The following is a 27,377-nucleotide window of genomic DNA, read 5'->3' as shown; positions in this document are numbered from 1 at the left end:
AACAATCCAAGCGTGCTAATGTTGCTAACCGAAGGGCTAAAAAAAACCTAAAGGCTGGTACTCCGTCGCACGACGGTGTTGCGGGTCATAATCATATATCGCAGATTTGCAAGCTCATAAACGGTTGCGTATGCGAGGCGATTCAGTTTGAGGATCTACTGTTATGATAGTATTTAATCGTGACGTTGCTAACTGGTCGGCATGGATATGGTCAGGGAGGAAATGTGTGAGACCAGAGATCAAAGATACAGTATAATAAAACTGGTTCCTGGGGTTCCGCCTACTATTCACTAGTAATATAATTTGTGAGAACGTACTTGTTGATTAGTCAGCAACGAGTCATAATTAGATAATGAGGTTACTGTTTCTTGCCTGCCTCAGTCCAAAGACTGGGAACTGCACTACAGCAGACAGAATCAGGTAACATAAGGTTACTGTCCTAACGACGTGAAAGATCATTTTTGTCATGACAGCAAAGTCCAACGTGGCAACAGCTGTTGCAACACTTTAGTTTGTGTATTACAAGCTTGGTTTTGTCATTTGTATTGTATATTCTTTTAGGCATTTTTTCACGAAGTATAGGTTGTAGTAGTAGTAGTATGTTATTAGTAGTAGTCAAAAAAATATGTGAACATTCTGGTGAATGTTTATTTAATATGGAGTTATGGACAACAAAACAGGATATGTTGACATTGAACCCTTACATGTTGATGTGGGCTTTCTTGCTAGTAATAACAGATTAAGTAAAGCAAATCAGTAACAGAAACTAATGTGTTTTATTTTCTTTAGCCAGCTAAAAGTTGTAAGCATATTTTTTTCATGATGAAGGGGTTGGATGAGTTATACAGATCAAATCAAACGTCATTTATAAAGCACATTTACAAAGACCAGTGGTCAACCAAAGTGCTCTACAGATCACACGTGTGATGCAAGTTCATTTAATATGTTCTAGTTAAAACTTTTACAAGCATTGCTTTACCATGCTACTTTAACTTTATATTTAGTTACATTTATATCCTTTTTTATGATTATTGTTTTCGGCACATTGAATACTGTAATTCTCATTTCATTTCAGGGCCCACATTGAATCTGCAGGTCACACCTGTGAGCTCTATGACATCTCAGAGTTTAAGTCTTCTGCTGAAGTGGCAACTCTAATAACTCAAAAGCCAGCCTTTGAGGGTGCAGTTGCCATACACCTGTTTAAAGCCGGCAGACTTCTCCTAGGTGAACACCCTCTTTGAAAAGTAGATCTGGTGTATGGTAACCTGAAGGCTCGCCCCAAAACACACTCAAGTCACCCCCATTTATTTTGCCCCCAGCGGTTCTTGTATTCTTGTGTTCTTTGTTTTACTGAGGTTAAGGTTAGGAATTAATATTCCTGCTACGCGCTCCAAGTCCTACCAGGGAAACCCCCCCCTGTCAGGTGATAAGAAGCGGCCTTCTCACTCCTTATGCATTGAAGGAAGCATGAGCTCAGTTCGGGGCTCTCCCCAGGTTGGCAGAGGGAGAGAAGAGCGCCCAGGATTACAGTTTAGGCAATTGGCAACGGGTGAAAAATGGGTTACAAAATCGTGGGATTAAAAAATAGTAAAATATTATATATATATATATATATATATATATATATAAACCTATATATTTATATATATAAACCTAACCATGTTCCTAAACGTAACATCAGTAAAACTATGCCTAACCCTAAACGTATTCCTAACCTTAAGAGTGTTTTGAGGCGAACGTTCCTGTTACCCGGAACGTTATGAGGGTGTGTGTGTGTACATAAATGGTATTATCCTATGAGCGAGGACACATTACGGAGAGCTGATTTTGTCAAGAACCGCACATTTTGTCAAGAACTTTGTGTTTTATGTCCCTTTACACTAGATGTCCAAGTGCCCTTTGGTGTCATATTTGGTGGAACAGACTTAAATGAAGATGTGAAAGTTGAGCAGAAGCGTGTGGTTATGGAGCAGGTGCTGCAGAGAGCCAGGTGATGATCTCAAGATAGCAACATGTGAAGGAAGATATGCACTGTTTGCACACACAGCTTAGTATAAGACAGGTTAATAATAATAATGCTGGCGACACTACAAATACATGTATGAGCATTGAGCATGTGATGAATCTTGTGATATACATTATATACATATTGTACATTTAAAAAATCACATCAACCTGACTGTTAAGCTGACACTGACACTTTATTTATTTTGTATCATATCCTAGTTAAATCCAACCCCCTACCTACCACAAGCAGCTTCACCACCCTCGTCTAGTGAATCTCAGCCTCAATTTATTTTAAATAGTGCCTTTTTTATCCTCTGTTGATAATCTCAAAATCTTAATGCTATTGCTTGGAAAGCCGGGGTCAAAAATCACCTGAATATTCAGTTGTTTCATTATAGTACCATTTTACCCTTATTATGTGTGATAATGTTATACTTTATCTTTTGATGTATTTGGATCAGGTTTGCTGTTGCATTTACTAATGAACTGAAAGAAGCTGCAGAGGTATTTTTGGTATGATACTGTTTTATATTATACTCTATCTTGCATAGACCAGTGCACGAGCGTAGACAATGGGCTTATTGGGTCTGTTACTACATGTATCGCCATGCATGATGGTAAGATGGGAGGAAACTCACCACTAAGTGCTGGACTTGAAAATCATCAGAGCACTGTAATCTATAGGTTGGTGTCAATCAGCAGTGTTTCTACAATTGCCTAGGGACAGACAACAATGGAATTTTAATGTAGAACAGAATTTTGCCCCTATATGTTCACCCTTATAATTCCCTATATTTACAAAGCTTACAAAAACAATAGCAAGACACTTTGAGATCATTGTGAGCGAGAGTGAAATGTGTTTTTCAATTCAATTTTTACAGCACATTTCACAACATACAGCCGGGCCCTGACAGCCCCAATAAATAAAACAGAAGGGGTTTTTACTACGCAAACACAATATCCTGCCCCGTCCCATAATGGTGTGGCATTAAAACAGTATTACCATGTTTTCAGATTAGATTCTCCCAGTGGGCTACAGATTGAGGAGAATGGCATGCTTTATCTTTGTCATTTAGTGCTGACAGCAGGCAGGCAAGGACAGGTGCCGAGAGGCATCGCTGTGCCTTTTATTGAGACAGAAAACACACATAGGAGATGGATCTAATGCAACTTACTGTGATAACATCCAGTCAATTTCCTTTCCATCACCCCTGATTTATTTTTTGCGGGCTCATCTCCAGCATTTAGGGATGACTTCTTTCCTGTCTGCCTTCTTTTTAAGGCGGGGATTCAGAGCAAATTTTTTTTGAGTAGTGCTAGGACTGTTAATTGTTATCCACTGTTTGGCATAACAAGAACGAAGAATTTTAAAAAGAATGTTGCCTACAGTTATTCATTATTCAATGCATTTCAATGTATTTATTATGATTGCTTTTTAAGTTGACATTTCTATTGTTAACTCTGCAGCTGTCGCCAAGCAGTGAAGTATATGTCCAGCCCCAAGGTAAACTGTTGTTTAATAATCATCATTCATTGTTTTTCCCTATTATCATTGGCTGTTATGCCATGCAGGACATCCTCGTACTTCATACTGTTGTGTTTCATCCAGTAACATTATAGCAACTCGTGCTACTACATAGAGAGTGGCGAGTACTTGGCCAGCCTGAGTTTGCACTAATTGATCCATATTATTCATGCTTTGCCAGTTGCCAGTGCAGTGCTTTTCATCACACACACATTACAGGGGTTTACAGCAATTGATTTTTTGTTTTGTTTTATTATTAATGGAGACTGTTTCAAGAGGGTACTTTTAGTTTAAAAGGCAGAACAATTTAGGGGAATATATAGATTTTGATATCTATTTTAGAGTTTTAGATGTTCCATCATGTAAGACCTAATAGCCTAATAGCTTTGTGCATATGCGCACACTGGATTACAGCTCCCAGTACTTTATTAAAATGAGCAATGTTTTAACCTCATAGGGTCTTCATCAGGCATTCTTCTTTATTTTTCTTCCTTTTTCCCATTCTTATTTTTGCCTAATGGTAAAGACCCGTATTAATTTAAGCAATATTACACGAGAGGGGGTGGTTTAACGTCATGAATGCACGCCTGTGATGCTGCAGGAAAGTTCCGAAAGCAACGCAGAAGTGCATTAATGACGTTAAACCACCCCCTTGAGTGTAATATTGCAATTATACAGCAGTTACCCTTAAAACTAAGAAAATCGCTGAAAAAACATATTGTGTTAATGACAGATGTAGCAGTAGCTAGCCACTACGACCACAAATGTCCCAAGAAACTAGTTAGCCTAGCCACAGAGTTTGCAGCGCTCTGGGTGAATCTATGATGCTGATTTGAAGCACGGCTAGAAGGCTGTTTCAACCATCAGATTGCTTCCTCGAAACGACCTGTTGTGTAATATTAATTTGAGAACTGTAATACAGTCTGCTGCTAGCCCATTTTGGTTAATGCAGTACCTTTAAACTACATTTGGCCTAAACAGGAGCTGCTTTACTGTACTAGATATTAGATTTAAAATAACTACACCTACTAAAACTAATTACCTATTGATTAAATGCCATCAATGGGTAGTTACTTGCTACGGCATAACTAATTAGCAGTTACCACTAATTGACTTGTCTAATTCCTGATTTATGCTAGGTTGCGCGCCATGTTGTACACTGAAAATGCAACTCAGATATTGTAGACAGACTATTTTCATTGCACAACCTGGGCTCTCAACTAAGTATAAATCACTTTGCTGTGATGTCATTACATATTGCCTTTCACATTTTATGTTCCTTGATTATAAAGGCATCCAGACTGAAGTGGCTGAGAAGTTCTGCTGGAGTGAATTCCTGAAGAGCTCAGGTATTGATTCTCATTGGTTTGTTTTCCAAACAGCAGTTTTCTTGAGGGATTAATGGTCAACTATGTTGGAATGTAATTTAGCCCAAAACACAAAATACAAAATGTTCAATGATACAAAAGTAAACTTCCAAAGATTCTCCACAGTTTCCCCTGAAGCATTATATTTTTGTGTTGACTTTGTTGTTCAGCAGGTACTCTGCTTGCAGGGTAAGTACTTTCAGCTGAGCCCCAATATAGAGGAGGCCACTCAGAAGAATGAAATTAGACTGCACTTTGATAGGCCCATTGGGAGGGTTTAATTGCAATGCTGAGGTCCCAGAATTCCTAGCAGCAGCACCTTCTTTAGCCTTTTTTATTTTTTTTATTTTTTACTGTATACCAGTTTAAATGTATCATTACTGTCCACTGATCCAGCGTATTGTAGATAACATTCAGCCTTTATTATAACAACTAATAACAGCAACTAACATCATCTATACATCTTACAACAGTATTTTTGCGAGAATATCCGCTAAGAACGGCCATTAGAATCTAACTAAATAATATAATTTAAGGGCATTAAACCTTTACTTGTATGTGTAGATTAGACTACAGTTTAATCTACACAATGATTACCGGCTGCAATAGATACATTTTTCATCTCTCGTTCCACCACCTCAACAAATGTGACATTAGTCAGACCATCTTTAAGTACATGGGCAGGCTTGACTTGAAATTGGACGTGGCGAGATGATTTCCAGTGCAGGTATATCAGTGCTCAGGCAGAGCCACAGCACTTGATTAATAGCTCCCCAGTGTTAGACCATTTGTCACTATGCATCTTCAATGGTGGCAGTAATACTAATTGCCCAAAGTCACTTAATGCGTTAAAATGAGAAAAGGTCTGCACTATTGCATTTTCCCCTCCAAATGTGATGAAACTACCATTGTGTTTTCAATTTCATCACATTTTGAGGAAAGAATAGTGGTTTGCAAATATATGGCTGCAGTGTGTGTGTGTGTGTGTGTGTGTGTGTGTGTGTGTGTGTGTGTGTGTGTGTGTGTGTGTGTGTGTGTGTGTGTGTGTGTGTGTGTGTGTGTGTGTGTGTGTGTGTGTGTGTGTGTGTGTGTGTGTGTGTGTGTGTGTGCGCGCTCATGTGCGCGCATGTGTGCATACAGTATGCCTGTGTCCATGTAGACAGGCATTACAGCTACTGTATAACGATAGCTCCGTGATATTTACCAGATTAGTTGTTATATCCATTTCTCCTCATTGGACCTTTTCATAACACCCATCGTTGCCTCCAGAAATTATTATGAATCAGTCTTTTCAACTTTAGTTTATTTGTTCAACGCTCCTTAGACTAAACACATACAGACTCACAGAATCAACAGCTCCTGTTGCAATCTGTATTCTTTCTTTTCAACTCTCATCCTCCTCTTGCTTTCAGACACACTCAAACACAGTGTGGGACACTGTCATGTCTGCCTATTTATGTTTCCCCAGCGCTGAGCTGTCTTGTTTTCCTTTGGTTTAGTTATATTCTGAATCTGAAGAAACATATTTTGCTAAAAACTCAAATATTTTCTTCGTGTGTGCGTGCGTACGTGCGTGCGTGTCGTACCATACTGTGACATATTCTTTGTTTGGCAAATAACGACATCTCCCCCATGTATATATAGCTTTCTTATCATACTGGATCTTTGAACATAGAGACCAAAGTTAGAGAGTAGCTCAGAGGTGTACTACCAAAGACCTCCTGTAGATAATGACAGAAGTAAGGCACGCTGCAGCCCCCCCCTGTGTGTGTGTGTGTGTGTGCGTGCGTGCGTGCGTGTGTGTGTACGCGTGCGTGCGTCTGTGTTGAATGGATGCATGTATCTGTGTGCATGTAGGCAGGAATCACAGTGCTGGAATCTAGAATCTGCAGGTCCATCAAAGGCACCAAGTAAGCGTTGGGTGTGTGCCTCCTGCTGTGAGCCTTAGGGGTGGGGTTAAGGGGAGTTGGGGGGCTGGTCTTGGGAAGAGTAAGCTTGTACGTGAGAAGGCTCTCTGGAACACCAGTGAGCTATGAGCTGCAGGTAGGGAATTGTCAAAGGTGGAGAAGAATTGAACGCACTGAAGGCATGAGTGACTCTGTCTGCAAGGAGTATTGTATATCAACGCCGTTCTAATCAAATTACCCGTGACACCATTCTCTTTACGTTTTCAGTAGTTGGCATGTGAAGAGATCAAAATGAGTAGAGTCACAGGTCTAACATCAGCTCTAAACGTTCATTGTTATGCTTCAGTGAAAAGGTGTGACTGACATGTCACTCGACAAAAAATGACATATTTTCAGTATGTCAGTGAAGCATAAACTAGGCTTAACCCGCCACCCCCCAGTAGATTCCTCCAAATACTGTAATGTTGTTTGGAAGCTTTGATGTGTGTTCTTTAGCCTCTGCTTGTGTGTCACAGTGTGGCGGCTGTTGTCAAAACTGACAGGAACCAACACATTCATACACACAGGAAGCAACCAGCAGGGGGCTGAGCAGATACTTCTCTCATATAACAATATTAATAACTATGTATAAAGCACTTACTCAAAATAAGGTTTCAATGTGCTTTAAATACAACTGTAGGAGCCATTATGATTCAAATACAATTAAGAAGATGCATTAAAAGAAACATAACATTTAGTGAGGGAAATAAAACATTAAGATAATCAGAGAGTCGAGGTACCCTGACAGTTCCCACCCGAGGATCTCAGGCTGTGTACAGGCTTGTACAGGGTTAATACATCAAAAATGTAATTATGGGACAACCACAAAATGCCTAAAAAACAAGTAGTAAATTGTTCAAATCAATGTTAAAGCTGTCTTATGTAAAGAAGGGAAACGATATGCACATCCCAGTTTCAGAATACGGTGCTGGACCCAAACAATGACAAACAAAAAAGTGGAATGTCCGCACACGATAAGCTGTCTTATGTCTCTTTTCTTAGCGAATAAAATGTTATTTTGTCCAATCTGCATGGCAGAGTATGTTAATACAATATAATAACTTAGACAAGTGGGGTTGTTGTATTTGGTGTCCCTGCTCTTGGCTCCTGGGATCAGGGTCAGACTCCACTTCACGTCATTTTAAGAAGCTCTAAATCTGCCTTAACCTCCTGATCTAGTCTTATCTGCCAGCAGGAGGATTTCACCTGATGCACACAATGCTTTAAGCATATGTGTGTGTCTGTTTGTGTTTTATTTTTTACTTTCACGCATGCGTGTCTATCATCCGCCTTTGTACAATGGATTATTGTGTGTGTGTGTGTGTGTGTGTGTGTGTGTGTGTGTGTGTGTGTGTGTGTGTGTGTGTGTGTGTGTGTGTGTGTGTGTGTGTGTGTGTGTGTGTGTGTGTGTGTGTGTGTGTGTGTGTGTGTGTGTGTGTGTGTGTGTGTGTGTGTGTGTGTGTGTGTGTGTGTGTGTGCGCGTGTTTTTCTTTTCTTTTCTTTTTTGTAATGAGCTTAAATGTTCCTGGAACAGTGGATTTCCAGCATAACCATCAGGTGTCAGTCTCCAACCTTCTATAGGTTCATCCATCTGGGTCACTGACAACCTTAATACCAAGGATTTCTTGATATTTTATACCATCTATTGTTTCAAACAGGGAGGGATCAGCTTCAGGGCCGTGCATAGACTTTTGTTTTAGGGCAGGTGCCATAGTGTACAAAATAACTTTATACGCTATATTAGTCTCCAAATGTGGTTGATAGTGATTAATAATATTTAAGACCTAAGAATTCTGACAGATTAGCCCTGACAATGGAACCCTGGCAAGTTCACACTTTTTAATGTGTGGAATAGATATGCTATTCACATCCTAAAACCAGACTTATCAGGAGGGGAAATGTGGGACCCTGCCAACAAATTTGCCTGATGAAGACCTAGTGGGTCGAAACTTTGCAATTTGTTGCCTCTAAATAAAGTACGTCTCGGAGCTCTAGAAACTAGTGTGCGGATGTTCTTTCTCTTCCTTGATGTTTAGCCTGCCAACAAAACAGCAGGGCAGAGAGAGCAACTGAGATTCTTTTTTGGTGTAGGTAGGTATAAAATAAAACTGAACTTTCTTGTATGAGCACTCGTTGGCTCTAATGTTCACCTGCCTGATCTGCTTGTTTGTGTGTTTATATTGAGCCAGTGTTTATGTTGAGCCAGAGTAGACCTTTAAGAGATGTGATAACTACTGATTCTGTTCATTAAGAAACAGAGATTTTATTTAAGCATTCCAAGTTGATATGGTTGATATGTTGCTTCAATTACACATCTTCGATCCTTTATTTGTAGATGGTATTGAAATTACTTTGCCTCTAGTATTTATCTGTCTACGTACTCCGAGCAATTACTTAACTAGGAATGACTGAGTCCCTACAGAATTTGAATAAAGCAAATTTCTTTGTTGCCTGCTTCATGTTCTCCTGTGTTTTCGTGTTGATGTACGTGCGTCATGTTATGATGTACTCAGTGCATACTGCATATACAGTAGCTAGATTATTTGGGTCAACACTCTGAACTTCTCTATCTTTGTCATGTCTAGTAGTCTACGGTAGTTACTGGCATAGAGCAAGTCTACTAGTTCCCCACTAATTGTAAGGATTGAACAGAAGATGTGTATTACGCAAAGGAGTGATTTTGGTCCTTCTTGTGTCCTCAATTAACGGTAGTTTCCCCAATACATTTAATGTAGTTAGAATTATATTTCAATCTGCAATGAAAGAATTGGCTACCCAATTTAAACGCATGTTCTGCCCATGCGTTTATAACGCCTGTGTTGCTCTGACGGCTGGCGGCTACAACCATCCAGTGATATGAGCAGATAGACCACTTCCCTGCTTGGTGCGTGCGTGAACACTGAGCAGAGAATTATGTGAGAGCATTAGTCACTAGCTGTCTTATTTTCCTCACGACCTTAGATGATGAATTGCTTTCATTATCTGCTGGTGCGGTTTGGATGTTCATTATGCAGTGTGTTGATATTGTGGTGCTATCGTTTTATTGTCTGTCCTCTCCCCAGGTGTGAGCAGCGAGGAAGTGGAGGAGCTGCAAGTTTTCCTATTGGTCTGTGGCTTGAGAAGAGTCAAGGACCCGCTGTTCCTGGTGGAGGAGTTCTCAGGTAACCAGCTTTATAGCAAGAGTTTATTTGATTATTTACAAAATGTTTACATGTTTGTAATGTTTACGGCCACCAATTTAAATAGGCCGATTTTCACTCCAAATGATCAGTGATCGGCAATTTACCCAATCTGGAGAAACCGATCTTGTATACCATTTAAGTGTTATAAAAGTCAACCAGATAGTATAATATCTTTTAGCATCTTTGTGACAGGCCTAAACATTCTGCCCTTCCTCCCCACACACACACACACGCAGGAACAGTTTTCACATGGGTTTTATACATAATAGTTTTGGAAATATTCAAATTTTCTCCTTACACACAAGATACTAACCTAACCTAACGGACACAATCTGAACTGTTCCACCCACGTAGGTTAAAACAACAAACAACTTCTGTTTCTGAGAAGACAGAGAATACTGCTGATTATTGTTGTCCTACATGTTCTTAGTGCCAGTGTGTTGATCTATTGCTGTCTTTCAGAGTGGCATCGTGAGAATCCTCTGAATGTGTTGGTCATTATTGGACCAAAGGTCAGTAAGTACTCACAACACTCACACACTTGCAGAGCTGTCATGTTTTCACCATTTGCATAGTTTGCTGTCTGTTTTGTGGAAGACAGTTGCCAAGCATTCTGCCTTAGAGAGTCCACTGGCCTGCTAATTGGATGTAGCAGAGATAACAGCATTATATGTTAAGCTGGCCTTATGGCCGACATTGAGAGGGGATGGCAGTCGTCTGCAGACAGGGGAGGGAGGTTGGTCAGCAACAGTGTTATCTGTTTCCTTTTATGCTTGACTGACCCACTGACTGAATGCCTGATGTATGATTTATGATGTTTTTAGTCTAAACTTTAGAATTGCTTTAGACTCTAAAGCGATTCAAAAAAATTGCCTCATTGTAAAAATGCATTTTCAAATGACTAATTGATTTAAAGAGTAATTAAACTCGACATTTCTGAAACAATATTATACAGGGGAAAAAAACGGCATAAAAGTGTCGTAACGTATTGCCGTAACGTTTTATTCTGCTGCCCATTCTGGAGTCTGGACCAACCCCCTTTTTTATGTCAGAGTACTTATTTGGAGATATTCTTGTGTCGGGGTCGACGTCAGCAAGGGCATGTGGTCGCAACAGGTCCTAATGGCAAATCAAATGGGTTCAGATCTGTGCCAAGTCTCTGCAGGATCGAGGCACGTCTGAAGCCTGTCCTGCACAGTTTTCTGCCACAAAGGGAGGGACTTTTGCCCTATAGTTTTAGACCACGACGGAGGGGCACCACCGAGCCAGCTAAAGCCAGCGAGTTGCCTCCCTCCAGCAAGCACTCACACCACTATGATTGATTTTATTTGTATTCTTTTTTTGCACATTTGTACAATCTATACAACCCCGCTCACACTCCTATCCAATGCAGAATGAAATTAGGCATGTGGAATCACGCTGACTATTGGTAATTGCACATACTTACAGGATATGTATAATTAGATGAGCAAAATACATTTGAAGAATCAATATTTTATTATTTGAATTCCTGCAGTCAAAACACGTAGCCAGCCAGCCAGTCAAATGCCACCACCAAGCAAACCTGACAGACAATCAAAGGCTATATTACCCAGGAGGGAGTGTTGATTACCTTTAAAGGTTTATGTCACATCTTTTCTCAGTTGAACCGATTATACTTTTATGTTGGATGCTCCAATATTGATCTGCTTAGCATTGCAGTTGCATTGTGACCATCAGTGGTAGCCTTGACATTCTCTCAGTTCTCTCCTGTTCTTTTCACCTCGTCTCATCTCTAGGACATTTCACATTGATTTCTGTCCTACTTTTGTCTCTATCCTGTTATCTCTCCCTACCTCCCTCTGGTTTATGTGACATTGAAATATGTTTCACGTCTTTATTTTATTTTTTATTTTTTTCAAGCCTTGTGTTTCTTTTTATCTTCCTCTAAACAGTGGTGTCAAACTAGAAGGTATGTTCTGTTTTAGCTTGATTATAGTTGGCATGGCGTGTGCCACTGTTTCCACTTTCCACTGATGGCTTATGCTCTTACTCTGCCAATGCTTTGTGTCTCTGATTAGAAAGCTCAGTGAAAACAGATATGTTGTTGGTCTGATTCATGTAGACCCACATGAATCCCTGTGTTCTTTTAATGATTCTCTTTCCTCTATTTAAATATTTTTTATTGAAACCTTTTTATTTACTGGTTCTCTTTCCTGATTGGCAACCCACCTGAAAATTAAAGAGCTGGAGAGACAGACCCTGGTTGTTACTGAATAACTGAACCACCACTCCATTATCAGAATATAGAGTTTATAAAGTATAAAATGTTTTTTGCATTCATCTAATAATATCACTAGTAGGCCTACCGTTGAGCAACCTTATGAAGAGTGTTGTTTAACCTAGGTTTTCTCACCTGGGCTACGTATTATTGTTTTTGTAAGAACATTTATCAGCAAACCCATATCGTATGAAATTGTTATTAACACTTAATTTCACCCATGGCTGCCACCTGCTTGCTGCTCAATAATTCAGTCACATTCAGATTATAATGTGTATTGTGTATACATTCATAATGAAGTAAAATGTAAACTATAAACATGAAATGTCCAGAATGCAGCTAAGGCTGTTACAGTAAAACATTAGTCATTTATAAATAATACAAGGATAATCTATCTTTGTGTACTGGATGATAATCCAAGATTACTCCAGAAACGCAAAGATTAGATTTGTTTGATTATTTTTATTTTTATGCATGTGACATATATCAGGTTTCAATTCAGAAAAAAAGCAGGAGCTAAAGGAGGAAAAAGAAGCAGCTTGCTTGGCATTTTGACCCAAATAGCTATGCAGGACTTTGCCATGGGCAAGCTAATGCACGCAAATCCCACATTGCATTTAATCAGATTGGGTGCCCACCCCAACCTGACCCCAATCTCTGAAAATTACAGGATTTTCAGAGATAATAATTTGGTCATGATATAAATATAATTATTGTTTATCAAATAGCCTCAATTAAGTCATTGCTGGCATCGTCCGTCATGACAACATTTTGACATTAGGACTGGACTTCTCTTCATCATTTTAATATATATATTTTTTCTTTTCAGATTGATCCTGTGTTTACTGATGAAGTTGAAGCTGTTGCTAAAAGGTAAGATTTCCTTTTCTTTTTCTTGTTTTCCCTTATCGATTCAACAGCTCGTGAAATGCCAAACTTAAGGAGCTTTGCTCCTTTGAGAAATTCCAATGCCTTATCTGCTTATCCCACACTTTATCCTATGTGGCACAAGAAAATATGTCAACAAACTTTGCTTGCATTGCATACACGATAATGTGAGCAGAATGCAAATCAGAGGCAAGTTTAGTACTTCCTCCCACTTCCAAGTCACTGGCTAATCTCTCTAGCCAAAGGGCTTAACCAACACGACAGTGTTATCAAGACAGGAAGCTGGCTGCCCTGTCTTGTTAGGACTTCTTACCAGTGTTCAACTATCTTCCCTCCTTATAATTAAATAATTACTAACCTGTCAAATACTCAGATTATCCATATATCCTATTCATGCATCTTTCAGCACCACAGAGATCCCCCCCCCCCCCCCCCCCCCAATGCGGGCTCTGACAGACTCACTTCAAACAGCTGGACTGTGCAGCGTGCTTGTGCCACTGTTTCAGAACGTATCGTCGTTCATCAGTGTGGACGCTCGTATAGTTGTCGTTATTGTGACTGTGCTCTGTCTAAACAGCGCTTATGTTCCGTGTAGTGCACGTATAGTAGTATAGTATTGTACCTGAGCCCTGAGAGTCACAACACACTCTGTGATACTGCTCCTGCAGAACAGTGGGAGTCTTTCTGGCCCAGGAGAGGAGCCAGAAAGAGCTCCACGCTGCCATGAAGAGGTGTTGTGCCGTGGTCAACAGTTCTGTCTCAGAGGGAATGTCTGCAGCCATCTTGGAGGTAAACGTCCTTGGGACATGACGGTGGCCGCTAGATGAGAGCATGATTTTGTACAAACGGTTGTCCTGCCATGACTTTTGGTGCCTGTACTCAATGTAACTCTGGCTATAATTAGGATATTTAGCAGTATTTACAGGTGTCCTTATCTTACAAGCGTCAGTGTTATCTGACCACTACAGGGGTTTATTATCCAAATTAATTACTTGGCTATCTTTCCATTCCTCCAAGGGAAGCACAATTGTAATCCAGGTAGTCTCTTCTAAACACTGTAGATTAAGACAGTCCACAAAATGTTTAAACTCTTATTAGCGTGTTAGAAGTCCCTAAGCATGAGCTAAGTCGCCCCCACCTGACCCTCAGGTGGGGGCAACATCTCACATTCACTTTAACCACAGTTAAAGTGAATGTGAGATGAGTTATTTGGGAGTCTGTGCTGTGTAACCTCACTCCCAGGCTTTCTCAAAGGTCTCTGCAGTTCTAGGAGGTGAAAAGACTATACTTGATCAGTTCCACAGGTTTTGGCGATTGATTAATATTATTGAACATTTAAATGTCATGTTGTTGATCCCTCCTTCGATTTCCCGGGAGAATGTAAACACTAGCGAGTGAAGATTAAATGGAAATCCCTTAACACCACTGGATCTTTCTTTTTAATGGTTTATATAGCGCCTTTATCCATAACGATTGTACTGTGTCACCCATTCACACCGAATGAGAGGAAACCATGCAAGGCACCAACCTGCTCTTAAATGAGTTCCGCTAATGCAAGAAATGTGGGACATTAGGAGTACTAGACTAGTCTGATTATTTATTGGTATCTCTTGTGACAGGCCATGGATCTGGGAGTACCCGTGTTGGCCAGAGACATTCCTGGGAATGCAGCCGTGGTCCGGAATGAGGTCACTGGCTTGCTTTATTCATCTCCTCAGGTATACAGACACAAACATTGACCAGAACCACTACAGTGGTACTGTACAGTGATAAGCTGTGATAAATACCCAATGTATATACATACAACCCCTCATCTCACCTCAACTGACCTGGAATTCTGGATGTTTGTTGCAGCTAATAACAAAACAGATGCCATTGTGTCAGTTGTTCTTTTACATGGATTCATCATGTTCAGTCTGCCATTATCCTGTCTTTTCTTTTTCTTTTAAACAAAGAAGGCATCAACTTTACACCATTCTGTGGACCCTGCTACTTTAAATTACTATTATCATTAGTCCTGTCAAAGTACAAAAAAAAATAACAAAGCTGGACATTCATACAGTATGTTTCTATAGGGGCTTTGATTTGAATCAGGAAACACAGCCGTCATGGAATGACAGTCTGCTGAATCACATACTGATGGAACTGCATAGCAGCTAGCAAACAAACACAACTCCCACAAGGGGCTCTTGCACCTGATACCTGCAGAGGTTTCGGGGTGATAAAGGAAAATGCACAGGTTAGGGCCAGTCAACAGAGGGGAGTTGTGGAATGATGGCGTGAAGATGTCATGCTCTTGCCTGATGGTGCCTCATGATATCAGATAAATCGTCTCCAGGGGGAGGTCACGTGCCCTCAGTTCAGCCATAACACTGCGAAAGATCCCCTGCCTGGAGAAACCCTTCACAGATGGTAGGAGCCAGTAGGGTCGGATAAAGCCACGACCTCAGCCTGGAAGTTATTGACAGACTTCAAGTGCTAGCCTCTGAGCCAGAACTCAGAGAACTGGGAGTGTAATTACAGTGCGTTTTAACAGCGGGCGACAGTCAGACACATTTTCCGGAAGTGCATTATTTGTCTATGGGACCCAGCAACTACCACCGATAGCAGGCGAACGGCCGATAGTCGACAAGTGGGCGGAGGAACGTTTTACATTTAAAATCATGCAAAAAAAATATGTTCAAACACTTGAAATAAATAAATGGCATGCTTAAAAGAGAAAATGGCATTTTCATTTTAGCTGTACCATATGAGGCAAGAGTAGTTAGTTGTCCTAGGCCAAGCCTGGACACTGCTCATAACTTGAGCTCTAATCCTGTTTGAGGATTTATAGTTGTTTGGCCAAGCACTAGATTCATGTTCAACCAAGAGCCTCTTCAGACATGATCTCATCAGTCAAGTCACTGGTGCAGCTTCTGAGCTGCATGACACAATGAAAACAGCTTGGAGCATATTCTCAGTCTCCTGGCCCGGCAAACGAGACACATGAACTAAAATAAGGCTATATGGGAATGCCATGTCTCAATCCGTGCAAAGGGATAGGATCATTACTCATGTTTTTATTGCTTTATATTTCTACTCATTATTTCTCTCTCTCCCCATGACAGCGGTTGTGACAGTGTTGTTTAATAGTAGCAGTAGCTCCGTTTGCGTTCCACTCTCTTCATTAGCAAATGGGAGGTGGCAGTTATCAGAATATGCTGCAAAGGACTATTGGACAGGCATATTTGGAACCTGTCACAGATGTTCTCATTTGCCACATTTTAATGATTTACTCAACATACTGGCTTTCATTCAATTCTGTGGGTAAGTTTTAGAACAGCTTTGATAGACTTGTCTTTATGTCCTTTCAAAAAGTTCTGGTCAACTTTGTTCTTTTCAACTGGCATTCTGCTTTGTGTCTCTCTCAGGACTTTGTACACCAGTGCAAGAGACTGTTGTCAGATGGCGAGCTCAAGGAGAAACTGGTGAGGAATGGGAAGCTCTATGTGGACCAGTATCATAGCCTATTGGAGGAGAGGGAGACCTATCAGAGGCTAATTGAGACTCTACACTCAGAGTAGAGACCCCATCACTCAGCCCCACCCTTTACACTCAGGGAATTCATTGACGTCTTTTTCCTTCTTTCTTTTTTTCCCGATAAAGTTGTTTTTTATTGCCTATTCCCCCCATGAAACCACCACGTGTCTCCTGTGATGCACATGGAGTCGCCAGCCGGCCAAGCCGGAGGCGCCCTAGGGAAATTGAACCCCACTCTTCGTTGTGGTGGTCAGGAACTTTACTCCGGCACCACCCGGACATTCCATGGCAGTCTATTGTATGTGACACTGATAGTCTTCCTTGAATACAAATAGTGATAGTGGCTCCTGAACCATCAGTACCCTAACCACAATGCATTGTGTGAACAGCTAGAGCGAAGCAGAACAGGCCTAAGTGTAGGTATTACATTCCAAATGTTTAAGTGTAAGGTTAAAATTGTGTTTAGGCATTAGGTTAGAGTTTGGTGTAGTTATGATTAGGGCAAGGATCTGGGGGCATTTAGCCAATGCGATTGTGACCTCAAACTCCCAGATTTTGAGTTTGTAAAAAGTGGGTACCAGTACAGGTTCAGGAGCTATGACCTAAAAACAAACAATTCCTACCTTCTACAGGGATTGGATGGAACTAAGAAAGTTGCATTAGTCATTTGTATTTATGATGGTAACGTTTAGAAGCTTATTCTATCCAGGGAAGTTTTCGTTTTCTTTGAGAGAGGGGGCATTTCATTCCCCCATTTATTTTCTGTTTTTATTGAGACACTTTGGAAAGTTGAGATTTATGCAAACGCACAGGTACCGTTCAATTGTAGGACAGATTGGGTACATTCACTGTCTTAACTATTATATCATCGATGGGCACTCATCCAGGGAACGTTGACTGAGCACAGATGCTCTTTTACAATAATGTCATGCTTCACTTATGCAGTTACACACATTCACACCTGGGAATGTGCTATGGCTGCCCATTGAGCACCTCCACTGGGGCCATTAGGACTTAAGTGCCTAGTTTGAGGGCACCTCGGCAGTATTTGTTGAGGCTGTGGGGGGGAAACATGTCTTATTCATTGGCACAGGGATTCGAATCAGCAACCTTCCAGGCACAATGACACATCTAGCTTCTTTCCCATATACATGGAGTATAAATAGCTTTAATTTCCCTGCATCACCAGGGTCTTTATTCAAAGTCTTTCAAAAGAAATCCAGGCTGTAAATCACGTCTATGCAGAACAATCCACAAACAGTCTTATCTTAGCTGACAGGTTTGGAGCACTTTGAACCAAATACCTGATTGGTTAGTGGGGTGCAATCAAATTGTATGCAAATTCAAGAAGTTTATCTTGTACTGTTATGTTTTGTAAGAAAGTTTTAAAAATACAAAATATATATTTTGCTGTGCTCATTAAAATGGATGGAAAGGGATGATGATAAAATGGTTTAATTTCCTTCATGTGCATGCAACTCTCAATTTGTATTGTTTTATATTATACATTTATTGTATTTGCATATTAAATTCATAATGTATTGAATAATTCATCAGTACAGGAAAAAAAACGGCAAGTTCTGGCTTTTTCCCCCAGACAAATGTGCTCAGTATTTAGGTAGTGCAATCCTCTGTCCCCTTCAGTCACCACACCACATTCATTCTTCATGAAGTGCAAAGGTCGTGTCACGCACATACAAGGCATGGCGAAAACACAATTCAGTTTAAAGGTTAGGTGGTCACGAAAGGTTCATGTAATACATCGTCAGGGTCATTCTGGCTGCATGACAAGGACAAGGACTCGTTAAGACAAATTGAAACTGCACTGTAGTCTCCAAACTTGACTTTTTACATTGTGTAGGCTGGCCACCTACAAAAGTAAACTTTAAAGCAAAAGCAGTTGCATAATTTAGTCTTATAATTGGATGTTTTATGAAATTGTGCCTAAGATGGCTGGAATTGGGGAATACATTCTTTGCAGAGCAATGATTATATATTTCATAAGGCTGAGACAAATTACTGAATTATCATGGATATTCTCTCACAACTAAGGGGTACATACTGTATACTGCAATGTATAATAATAGAAGAGCAATTGCAACATGATATTCAAGATAACGTTTAATGAAAAGACAAAATGGAAATAAGATAAAACTAATAGAAAAGCTTGATCAAAGTCACATCCAAGTGAGAGCTTTCACCGCATTATGTTACATTTGGACCAAACAAACATGAGTAATTCTGCATACTGTATGTTTATTGGGCACCTCTGCATATTGGAATACCATCTGTGAGTGCAAAAAGTCTTAAGAAAAGACATGCAGTTTAGCTGTCTACTTACCCTGGCCACGCATTTGAAGCTCCTCCACGCGCATCCTCTCTGCAATATTAGCAGTAATTACACATGTAAAGTAAAAAGGCCTTGACACATGATGAGGAAGAGATTCATTGCTAAATCAGTTTCTTTTTTTATATTCTACAACAGGTTGGAGTAAACGAAGGCATTGAGGTGTTCGAAGCAACATCCACATACGTTTTATTTTGTTATGTTAAAATTATAATTGCTGCTCAGGCTCTGTGATGGGCACTTGTAGGGTCTGTCCCTCGTAACTGTCTACCTTCCCAACCCAGTGGATGCCGTGTCCGTTCTCTCTGGGAGAGTGCTGGCGTTCCAGGGTGGAGAAGGTGGTGAACTGGACCCTCTTTCTCTTACTGGTGGGTGAGTTGAGGGATTCGGTGTGCATGGGCTTGCTCCCATGAGGGCCAATGAAGCCCAGAGGAGAGTCCGTCAAAGAAGATATACAACTGGGCCTGCTACTGGACAATGAGGCAGTGTTGTCGGGAGTGATGTCGATCACCGTAGTCGCCGTAAGGTTGTCCTGCTGCAGGGGATCGCACGGCACGCTCATCACCAGCTCGGCATCTGTGCCGAGCCACACCCAGTCGTGCCTGTGGCCCGCATGTTCCTGGCCATGAGAGGTGGGTCTCTTATGCCCGAACTTAACCACATAGGAGATGCAGTTGATGAGGAAAACCAGGATGGCCAGGCAAAAGACTCCCAGCAGGCCGTACATGCCAATCTCCAAGTCTGTGAGAGGCCTGTCGGCCAGCATTTCCTCACCGCTCATATCTACGTCCGCCGCCCCCCGGTCGGGCGTATTGCCCCGCGGAGGGAAGTTGTTGTAGTTGACCAGGTTCCCAGGGGCCTTCACAGTGCTACCGAAGCCTGCGGTGCCCGTGCCCTCTGCTACCGTGTTGCCTTGGCCGTAAGCTCTGCTGCTCTCACTGGGACTGCTCATCACGTTGACATTGTTCACGGGCCTGCTGGGTCTTCTTGTGTTGCCGTTCTTGCCCACTCCGCCTAAGCTGCCGCTGGTAATGATGGTGCGCTCTGTCGACTTGATGATGGTGGTGGTGATCTGCGAGACGCGCTCCTCTCGCTCCATGCCGTATGAGGTGTTGTATCGGGGATCCCAGGAAGGGCGCGGCTGCTCCCTCTCGCTGTCCGTCACTACCCTGTCATTCCCATAATCGCTGCTGCTGTCCTTGCTGGCTCTGCCGCTGCCTCCACCCACTCCTCTGTCACTGCTGCTGGCACGGTCGCTGACGTTTGGCCGGCCACTACTGACCTCAAACTTGACCTTCAGGCTGCCGTTGCCCACAGCCAGGATGCTCTTGCGTTTGGACTTCTCGCAAGCTTCACAGATTGATATCTCCACCCTAACCAGGACCCCCTGGCCCTCACCCTTAGCCACCACCCGCGGAGGTGAGCCTTGCACAGACACCACCCTTTCATCCAGAGATGTCACCACAATGCGGTAGAAAGAAGGATCATAAATGTCCAGTGGCGTCTGAGAGCCATCGCTGAACTGCACCCAGGAACTGACCAAAGCTTCCTGTAAGAAACAAGCAAAAGATATATTAAGGACTTAATGTGAATCACAATGTCACAATGTGCACTAATGAATTTCAGTCCTTCACAACTAGGTGCATTCGTTGCACTATACTGTATTTTCAAAGGAAATCAAGTGTCAGGGACTGCTGAAAGATAATGTTTTTAAGACCCTAGAAGAAATAAAACATCATATTTTCTTTGGTCCCATCTGCAGTTACTGCTTTGATAAATGATCTATGCTGCATTGAAGTCTATTAATGTGCAGTATATCTCTGACTTTAAATGCTGATGAGACGAGACATTTTTGTCTTTCTGACAATGTGGCACCTACCTGTTTGGGGATCTGCAGAACGTCCTGTGTAGTGGTGGTAGCCAGGATGGCCCTGTTGCTCCCCGGGCTGAGCTGTAGGGACAGGGAGAGGCCAGTGACCAGCTGAACCCCCAACCCTGTAATGGTGACTTTGTCATCCACTACCCTGATGGTCTTCTTAGCCAGTATGATGTCAGAGAGTGGTGAAAACACCTATAAATGTCATAATCAGGGTTAGTTGGTGGTTGGGCACATCATATTCTCTTTATTGCAGACAGTGGACCCGCGTTGCTACCTGGATGGAGGTTGTCCCTAGGTCGCGTCCTGACAGGACTCTTCCGGCCTCTAGCCTGGCGACACGGGGGTCCTCCACTTTCATGAAGTAGCGCACTAGCCTTGTGACATCCACCTGCCAATCAGAGCCCAGGAAGTAGGCCTTGGGTTCCCGAGGATCGACCTGCTCGGCTGTGAACTGTGTGAGCACGCGCACCAGTGCATGCTGAAACTGCAGCATGCAGCCCTTCCCCTTTCTGTCTTCCTCACTACTCCAGCCAGTCCTGGAATATGAACACAATACAGGTCATGGTTGTATGACAACACACACTCCAATCACTGCACCTTGTCTCTTTACTTTATTGGATCGAGTTATTGCAATGCATTAGGTAATGGTATTAGAACACCCAAACCATCTTAGAGATATGTTGGAATGAAAATTGTTGGCAAGCTGAGCTGAGGAATGATCGTAAAACAAAAAGAAGAAAAAAGAAAAAAAAGTTTTTTAATTATAATTCCAGAATCATCTGGGTCGCGAGAGTGTCCTACCTCTTTGTGGTGCCTATAGGCATCCTCCAGCTCTTAATCTGACTCAGCTCGGAGTCAGACACCTCGATCTGTAGGGGCAGTTCTGGGGACCACACGTTGAGCTCCAGCTGAGCACTCAGGTAGCTGTACGTGAAGTTCACCGTCATCCTCACCTTACCCTTTGTCTCCTTGCCGTTCACGAACACATAGTCACACCTGTCAGACACCTGTAAAACAGTAGAGATACAGAATGAAAAACAACATTCCATCACGAGGGAGCACGGCGGCGGGACACACATTTCAGGTGCCATTATTTTGCTTGTGCTTCAGTATTGAAGGCTTGGATAAACTATATCAATCAAATGGGATACACTCCAGTCCAGTGGAATACGTGTTTATCTTGTATCCGATGACATTAAAGGTATCAAGATATTCACATATTTGTCACAATGTTTAACAGATAGGCCATCTACACAATAAATGGTGTCGCACTGGTCTTGCAGTTTGTGTGCCATAATGTCATCTAGCTGTAATAAACTACACAGGTGATCACCAGTTTGACGATTTAACAAGACACGGCATAGCCATTTTATGTTAATCAAAATATCATGAGGTGCAGTGTTGAACATTAATCCTTCACCACCAAGTACATTCATTACATTATAATTTCAAAGGTAACCTTGGCAACTTTCAGTCACTGCTGAACGGTCTCATTTTCAGGGACTTTTTAAGACCCTGAAAATGTGATACGCTCTCAGGTTTTCCTTGGTCCTATCAACAGTCACTACTTTAATGAATAGGATAATTTAGGCTGCATTGAAATTCAGTCACCAGCCACAGAGAGTGCACAGGGGAGTGGAGAAAAATGACTGTGACTTTGACGGACAGCCCAAGGATGAATGCAAATATACTGTTGTTCCCTTCCTGAACTAAGCAGGTAAGTTATAGAGAATGTGCTGTTTTCCGGTAATTACTTGTCAGATGATCCTGTACCATCATAGAATATGCACAGTCAAATCCAGAGTTAAACTACTACTCTGGATTTTACTGTGTGTGTCAATCATTTTGCTTTCAAGACCAGGCCTCTTCTCTTGTGGATGATCCTATCCTTGCCTTTATCCCAACGGAGGAGATTTTACAATATGCAGCACACACAAATGGCTGTTAATGCCGAGTTATGGAGAAGTGCCTTTGCAAGCATGAAATTGTCGACTAATCTATTTCCAGTGATGTCATCTGCAGTGCTTCTGTTTTGATATACAGTGAAGAGAGGGCATAGGCGACTGCTCAGCCATGCATCATTTGAGACCTTCTGCTCAGCCTCAGAAAGCCCCTTTGCCACGATCTGTCTCATCATCCTACTCTCTGACAGAATCCCAGAACAGTGGTTCTCAAACTTTCTCATGTCAAAGACCCCAGAATGATCATGTAATTGGCCGTATAACCCCATCTGAAAATATTTTGTCCCAGGGACCCCTGGCACAAAAGTCTTGCGATTTTTGGTCATTGCAATGCGTTGTGAACTTGTAGATGGCTATTTGTTATAGCCTGATGTACAGTTGGAGGCCATCGATATTGTCCTTTTCTTTTTGCTGAGGTTTGCGTGATCTGCACAAAAGGACAGTTAACCCATTTTGGGCGGGAACCCCTTTTGGTGTTTTAAACATTATGTTATAATTTAGCTATTGAAAAATAGCAGATCTACAAGCTCATAGCGCGCCACCGAGTGGCGCGCTACGAGCTTGTAGATCTGCTATTTTTGAAAAATCGTGAAAATATTTATTTCAGAAAACTGGAGGATTTAGAAGGATTTTTTAAAATGTTGAGGTCAGGCCTAAATGGGTCAAATGATAAGGGACAATATCGGTGGCACCCAACTGTATAGTGTTAAAGTGGTTAAACGGATCTTGATGCTATATTAACTGATGTCGATGCTATATTAACACATTTTGTTGGGGACCCCCTGGGATCCCCTAGAGGACCCCTGGGAGTTCTCAGACTCCACTTTGAAAACCACTGGCCTAGGGTGATTATCTTTTTGTTTGTTTTTTGTTTCATTTTATTAAAGGTCCCAGTTTGATATGCATTAGACCACGGACCAACATTTGATAGGCCTACTTTTCTTTATTTTATTATTTTATCTCTGTTACTCAAATGTGTTACTCGTTGTAAAAAAAGATAATAAATTAAACAGACTCAGTGTAAAGGTGCTATAGAGCATAGCAGTGGGCGTGGTTTTCTGGACCCACTGAAAAATGGCCCATTCATTTTTTACCCATAGAGATTTACAAAAATATTTATAGGCTATCAATTATTTTAAGCCTAGAATCAGGTCATCCAGGATCCTGGTGAGTCATGACCATAAAACCTTTGATTCTGTGAAAATGTTTAAATGAAAAACACTAAACAAAGGGTATTTATTAAATGTAGTATATCATATAATTAAATATTCAATTATATAGTTTTATGGTCATATGTCACCAGGATCCTGTATGGCTTGATTCTAAGCTTACAATAATTTATATAATACTTTTGTAAATCTCTATGGGAGAAATGAATTAGAGTTTTCAGTGGGTCCAGCAAACCACGGCCACTAAATCTATACAAGAGTAAATCTGTCCCTGGAAAGGACAAAGAATAGGTAGCTATTTAACTCACATCTTGAAACTTAAAGGTGTCCCCTAAGTCTACAAATTGAACCAAATGGAAACATAGTGGTCCATTTGGTTCCATTTGTACACTCTGAGTTACAGACCTGTAAGGGACCATTTGGTTTTTAACTATCAATCATTTAGCTAGGGACCACCTGGAACCCCCTCAATGACCACTGGGGGTGCTCAGACCCCACAGATCACATGACTATAGAGATAATGTGTATCGTTTTGCATGATATTTGGAGTATCTGTAGAAGTAATATCCAAAAATGTGTTTTACAAAAATCAGCCTGCTGGTGGCACTATAATAGGCCAATGTGAAAAAGGTGGCATTTGTTCCTAGTGGGAATGTGCGTGCAAGGCTTCACGGCAATCGGACGCTGCGTTCATGATTCATTTTGTTCAAAACGAGCCACTCCTGCAAACTTTTTATGCCAATCTTAGTAAAAAATCTGACAGATCTGTCTTTATGTGTATTGCAAAAACAACACTCGTACACATTTGAAAGGCCCTCCATGTCATACACAGTAAAAGGAAAGCCATTCCACCACTCCAGATTAAACTTTTGCAGCGACACAATTGTGAGCATGGGTTGTGAGCTTGTAGCTATTTTCGGTGGGCGACACGATGCGCAACCAAATATATCTCAAGCTTAAGGACGTCATTCTGTGTAGCGTCGATGAATCTACCCCATCTATGGCTGGCAGAGATGACACCCCTCAGTCACACCAACAGAGAAAACATCCCGGTCAAGCTGGTAGGCTAAGAAGATTAAAGGGATTCTTTTGTGACTGATGCTGAGAACTGGTCAGCAAACACAAAGGTTATCTGAGAACAACAAAATACTAATAGAGTGTAGAGTGAATGGATCATATAATAACACTCCTTGACATCCATTTTCTCTTAATAAATTAGACTAAATTAGACGATTTCGTAATATTAACTGAATCACCACTTAGCCTATCACTTGATGATGAGAATAATAATAATAAGGGTAATAATAATAATAATAATAACAACACAAATACTAATAATTTATACTGTATGTTACAAAGTACTAGTAGTAAAAACGAATAAATAAATAAATCAAATAAAACAGGTCAAACAAGAGTCAAAACATGATGACATGTATAAAAAACATGTCATCATGAGGAGCCAGAGGCGCCGCAGAATCCTCTGCGGCGCCTCTGGCTTGGCCAGGCATCCATCCGAGGAGTCTTTGTAGCTGCACCAGGGACTCCTACAGGTTGATCAGGGCGCCTGACTGTCAGCGGGGGTGCTGAACTGAGCCGAATAGGGTACCGTATTCCACCTCACACGCCATGTCCTCCTGGTGAGGATCCTCATTGGCAGGTGAAAAGAAGCAGCAGGCGATTCCATGTGTGTCAGAGGAGGCATGTGGTTTCAATAACATCCCTATGACCAACCAGTCAGGAAGACCCAGCAGTGACAAGACTGCACAAGTATGTGGGGAATTTGGGAATTGGCATAGCGACTAAATTGGGAGAAAAATGGGGGGGAAACTGCCAGAAAATAAACAAACATCTGTTGTTTGTTTTTTTCTTTTCTTTTTTCCTGGACATTTCAACTTGACAAAGCCTAAGGAGTGGTTTAACAGGAAAATATCAAGAGAGCTGCTTCTCACAAACCTTGGATAAATACATTCAAGCCCTTTGACATCAGGAGCCACTGGTCTTTGCTTCCCCTTGCTTTACAATCCATCAGTAAATACAGCTCAGCTGTCCTCATAGGTTCACAGAGAAAACAGGGCAATGTTAGTGGATGGAGGCAGTGATGTATGAACATTGAGGTCAGGTCTGGCAAGAAGGTCAGCTCAATATCTGACGGTTGTAGTGGGTATATGGTTGATGGGAAATGTCACTGGGGCGCACTCAGTTTGTTTTGCTGGTTGGGGGAAAAAGGAGGGGGAGGAGAGTTGACTTTGGTACAACTTCTTTGCCCTGTAGCAGACTCCCTCGTGTCACATGTTCGGCCAACTACCCCCCCTCAGGAGCATTCTGTTATTTTTACACCGAATTGACTCTTTGGAGACCTCTTAAACCAAATATTATGCTTCATAGTGCGGCTGAAAATAACCTATTTTCTGCAAGCGACAGTAATACGACAAGGTATAAGTTAGGTTTCATGCCTCAGCAACAAAGTGTTGTGCAGTGGTATAAAGTAACTAAGTACATTTACTCAAGTGCTGTACTTCGGCTATTTTCAAAAGATTGTTTCATACATTTTGAACTTGTGAAATGCGACATTCTGCACAATGAGTAGGCCTACTTTTACTTTTGCTTCTTTAAGTATATTTTGATGTCGATTCTTTTGTACTTTCAATCAAGTACATTTTGAACACGGGACTTGTACTACAGACTTGTAACAGAGTATATATACATTGCTGTATTGATACTTTATTTATTACTTAAGTAAAACGTTTTCCATCACTGCTGTTGTGTGACGTGCTGCTCAACAATAGTGTTTTTGTATAGCAACAAATCTTTGTCGCTGAAGCATAAATCAGCCTTTAGGGCTGGACTGACTGCACACAGACATCCAGAATTCCACCATTTACAGGTGGCTAAAGCAATTTTCTCTTTCCACTTCTTAGTGATTGGACATTTGGTCACAGTTCTGTGAAGCACAAACTGTGATATCTCAGGGTTAGGGTTTGCCAAGGATGCAGTTGAGATTAAATCCAAAGTAGTGTTTAGATGTTTGCAGAAACTATGTTTGACCGCAACATGCTATTACCAATTTATTGTCCAAGAGCCAAGCGCATTTATTGTGAAATAGTTTACCATTGGTATCAGTGGATTGAAATAGATTGACAAATGCTAATGCAAACTGCAGATTTGTTCACAGTAATGAGCAGTATCTGGAGATCATCTGGGAACCCATCTGCAAAAAATAGATTCCACTGCGGAGCTCTGAATCTGTCTTGAGTTTTTTACTTTAACCACTTAAACCCTATATACGTCCTGGGTCCCCCAGGGGTCCATACTGGGTCCCCTCCT

At 41.4% G+C, this 27,377-nt stretch overlaps 2 protein-coding genes across 8 annotated transcripts in view; one reads left to right on the top strand and one right to left on the bottom strand.

Moving 5' to 3' along the window:
• The first annotated feature begins 9 nt into the window (after positions 1 to 9).
• Positions 10 to 18,121, top strand: glt1d1 (glycosyltransferase 1 domain containing 1). 4 transcript variants are annotated; one of them, XR_013791327.1, is made up of 13 exons: positions 10 to 420; positions 1,076 to 1,227; positions 1,888 to 1,993; positions 2,472 to 2,523; positions 3,478 to 3,514; positions 4,828 to 4,884; positions 9,911 to 10,009; positions 10,493 to 10,542; positions 13,120 to 13,163; positions 13,847 to 13,967; positions 14,798 to 14,896; positions 16,589 to 17,076; positions 17,171 to 18,121. XR_013791327.1 is itself a non-coding variant. In XM_079517314.1 (12 exons), the coding sequence occupies exons 1-12, from the start codon at positions 353 to 355 to the stop codon at positions 16,739 to 16,741; spliced, it is 1,029 nt and encodes a 342-aa protein (XP_079373440.1). In that variant the 5' UTR covers positions 10 to 352; the 3' UTR covers positions 16,742 to 18,121. The 4 variants fall into 4 exon arrangements, 2 of the variants coding, with proteins under 2 accessions (XP_079373440.1, XP_079373439.1); XR_013791328.1 differs by having other exon boundaries at positions 16,589 to 17,113; positions 17,176 to 18,121; XM_079517314.1 differs by having other exon boundaries at positions 2,472 to 2,514; positions 16,589 to 18,121.
• Positions 18,122 to 18,811: 690 nt separating this feature from the next.
• Positions 18,812 to 27,377, bottom strand: part of LOC306933509 (transmembrane protein 132D) — a 60,939-nt gene continuing 52,373 nt past the window's right edge. For all 4 annotated transcript variants that reach the window (XM_079515757.1, XM_079515758.1, XM_079515759.1 and 1 more), the window contains exons 6-9: positions 21,725 to 21,930; positions 21,198 to 21,459; positions 20,924 to 21,115; positions 18,812 to 20,593 (exon numbers count right to left, since the gene is read on the bottom strand). In XM_079515757.1, coding sequence (XP_079371883.1) covers positions 19,253 to 20,593; positions 20,924 to 21,115; positions 21,198 to 21,459; positions 21,725 to 21,930 — 2,001 coding nt within the window. In that variant the 3' untranslated portion in view covers positions 18,812 to 19,252. The remainder of the gene's footprint in view (positions 20,594 to 20,923; positions 21,116 to 21,197; positions 21,460 to 21,724; positions 21,931 to 27,377) is intronic.

The sequence above is a fragment of the Electrona antarctica genome, assembly GCF_951216825.1.
Source record: "Electrona antarctica genome assembly, chromosome: 12".
Classification (NCBI taxonomy): domain Eukaryota; kingdom Metazoa; phylum Chordata; class Actinopteri; order Myctophiformes; family Myctophidae; genus Electrona; species Electrona antarctica.
This window is presented reverse-complemented; position numbering and strand designations above follow the sequence as displayed.

What these genes read in the sequence shown, in the direction of transcription:
- glt1d1 (XM_079517313.1), top strand. Translation starts at nt 353, where the DNA reads ATGAGGTTACTGTTTCTTGCCTGCCTCAGTCCAAAGACTGGGAACTGC. An exon ending in ACTACAGCAGACAGAATCAG is followed by an intron (nt 421 to 1,075) that starts GTAACATAAGGT and finishes ATTTCATTTCAG; the next exon opens with GGCCCACATTGAATCTGCAG. An exon ending in CAGGTGCTGCAGAGAGCCAG is followed by an intron (nt 1,994 to 2,471) that starts GTGATGATCTCA and finishes TATTTGGATCAG; the next exon opens with GTTTGCTGTTGCATTTACTA.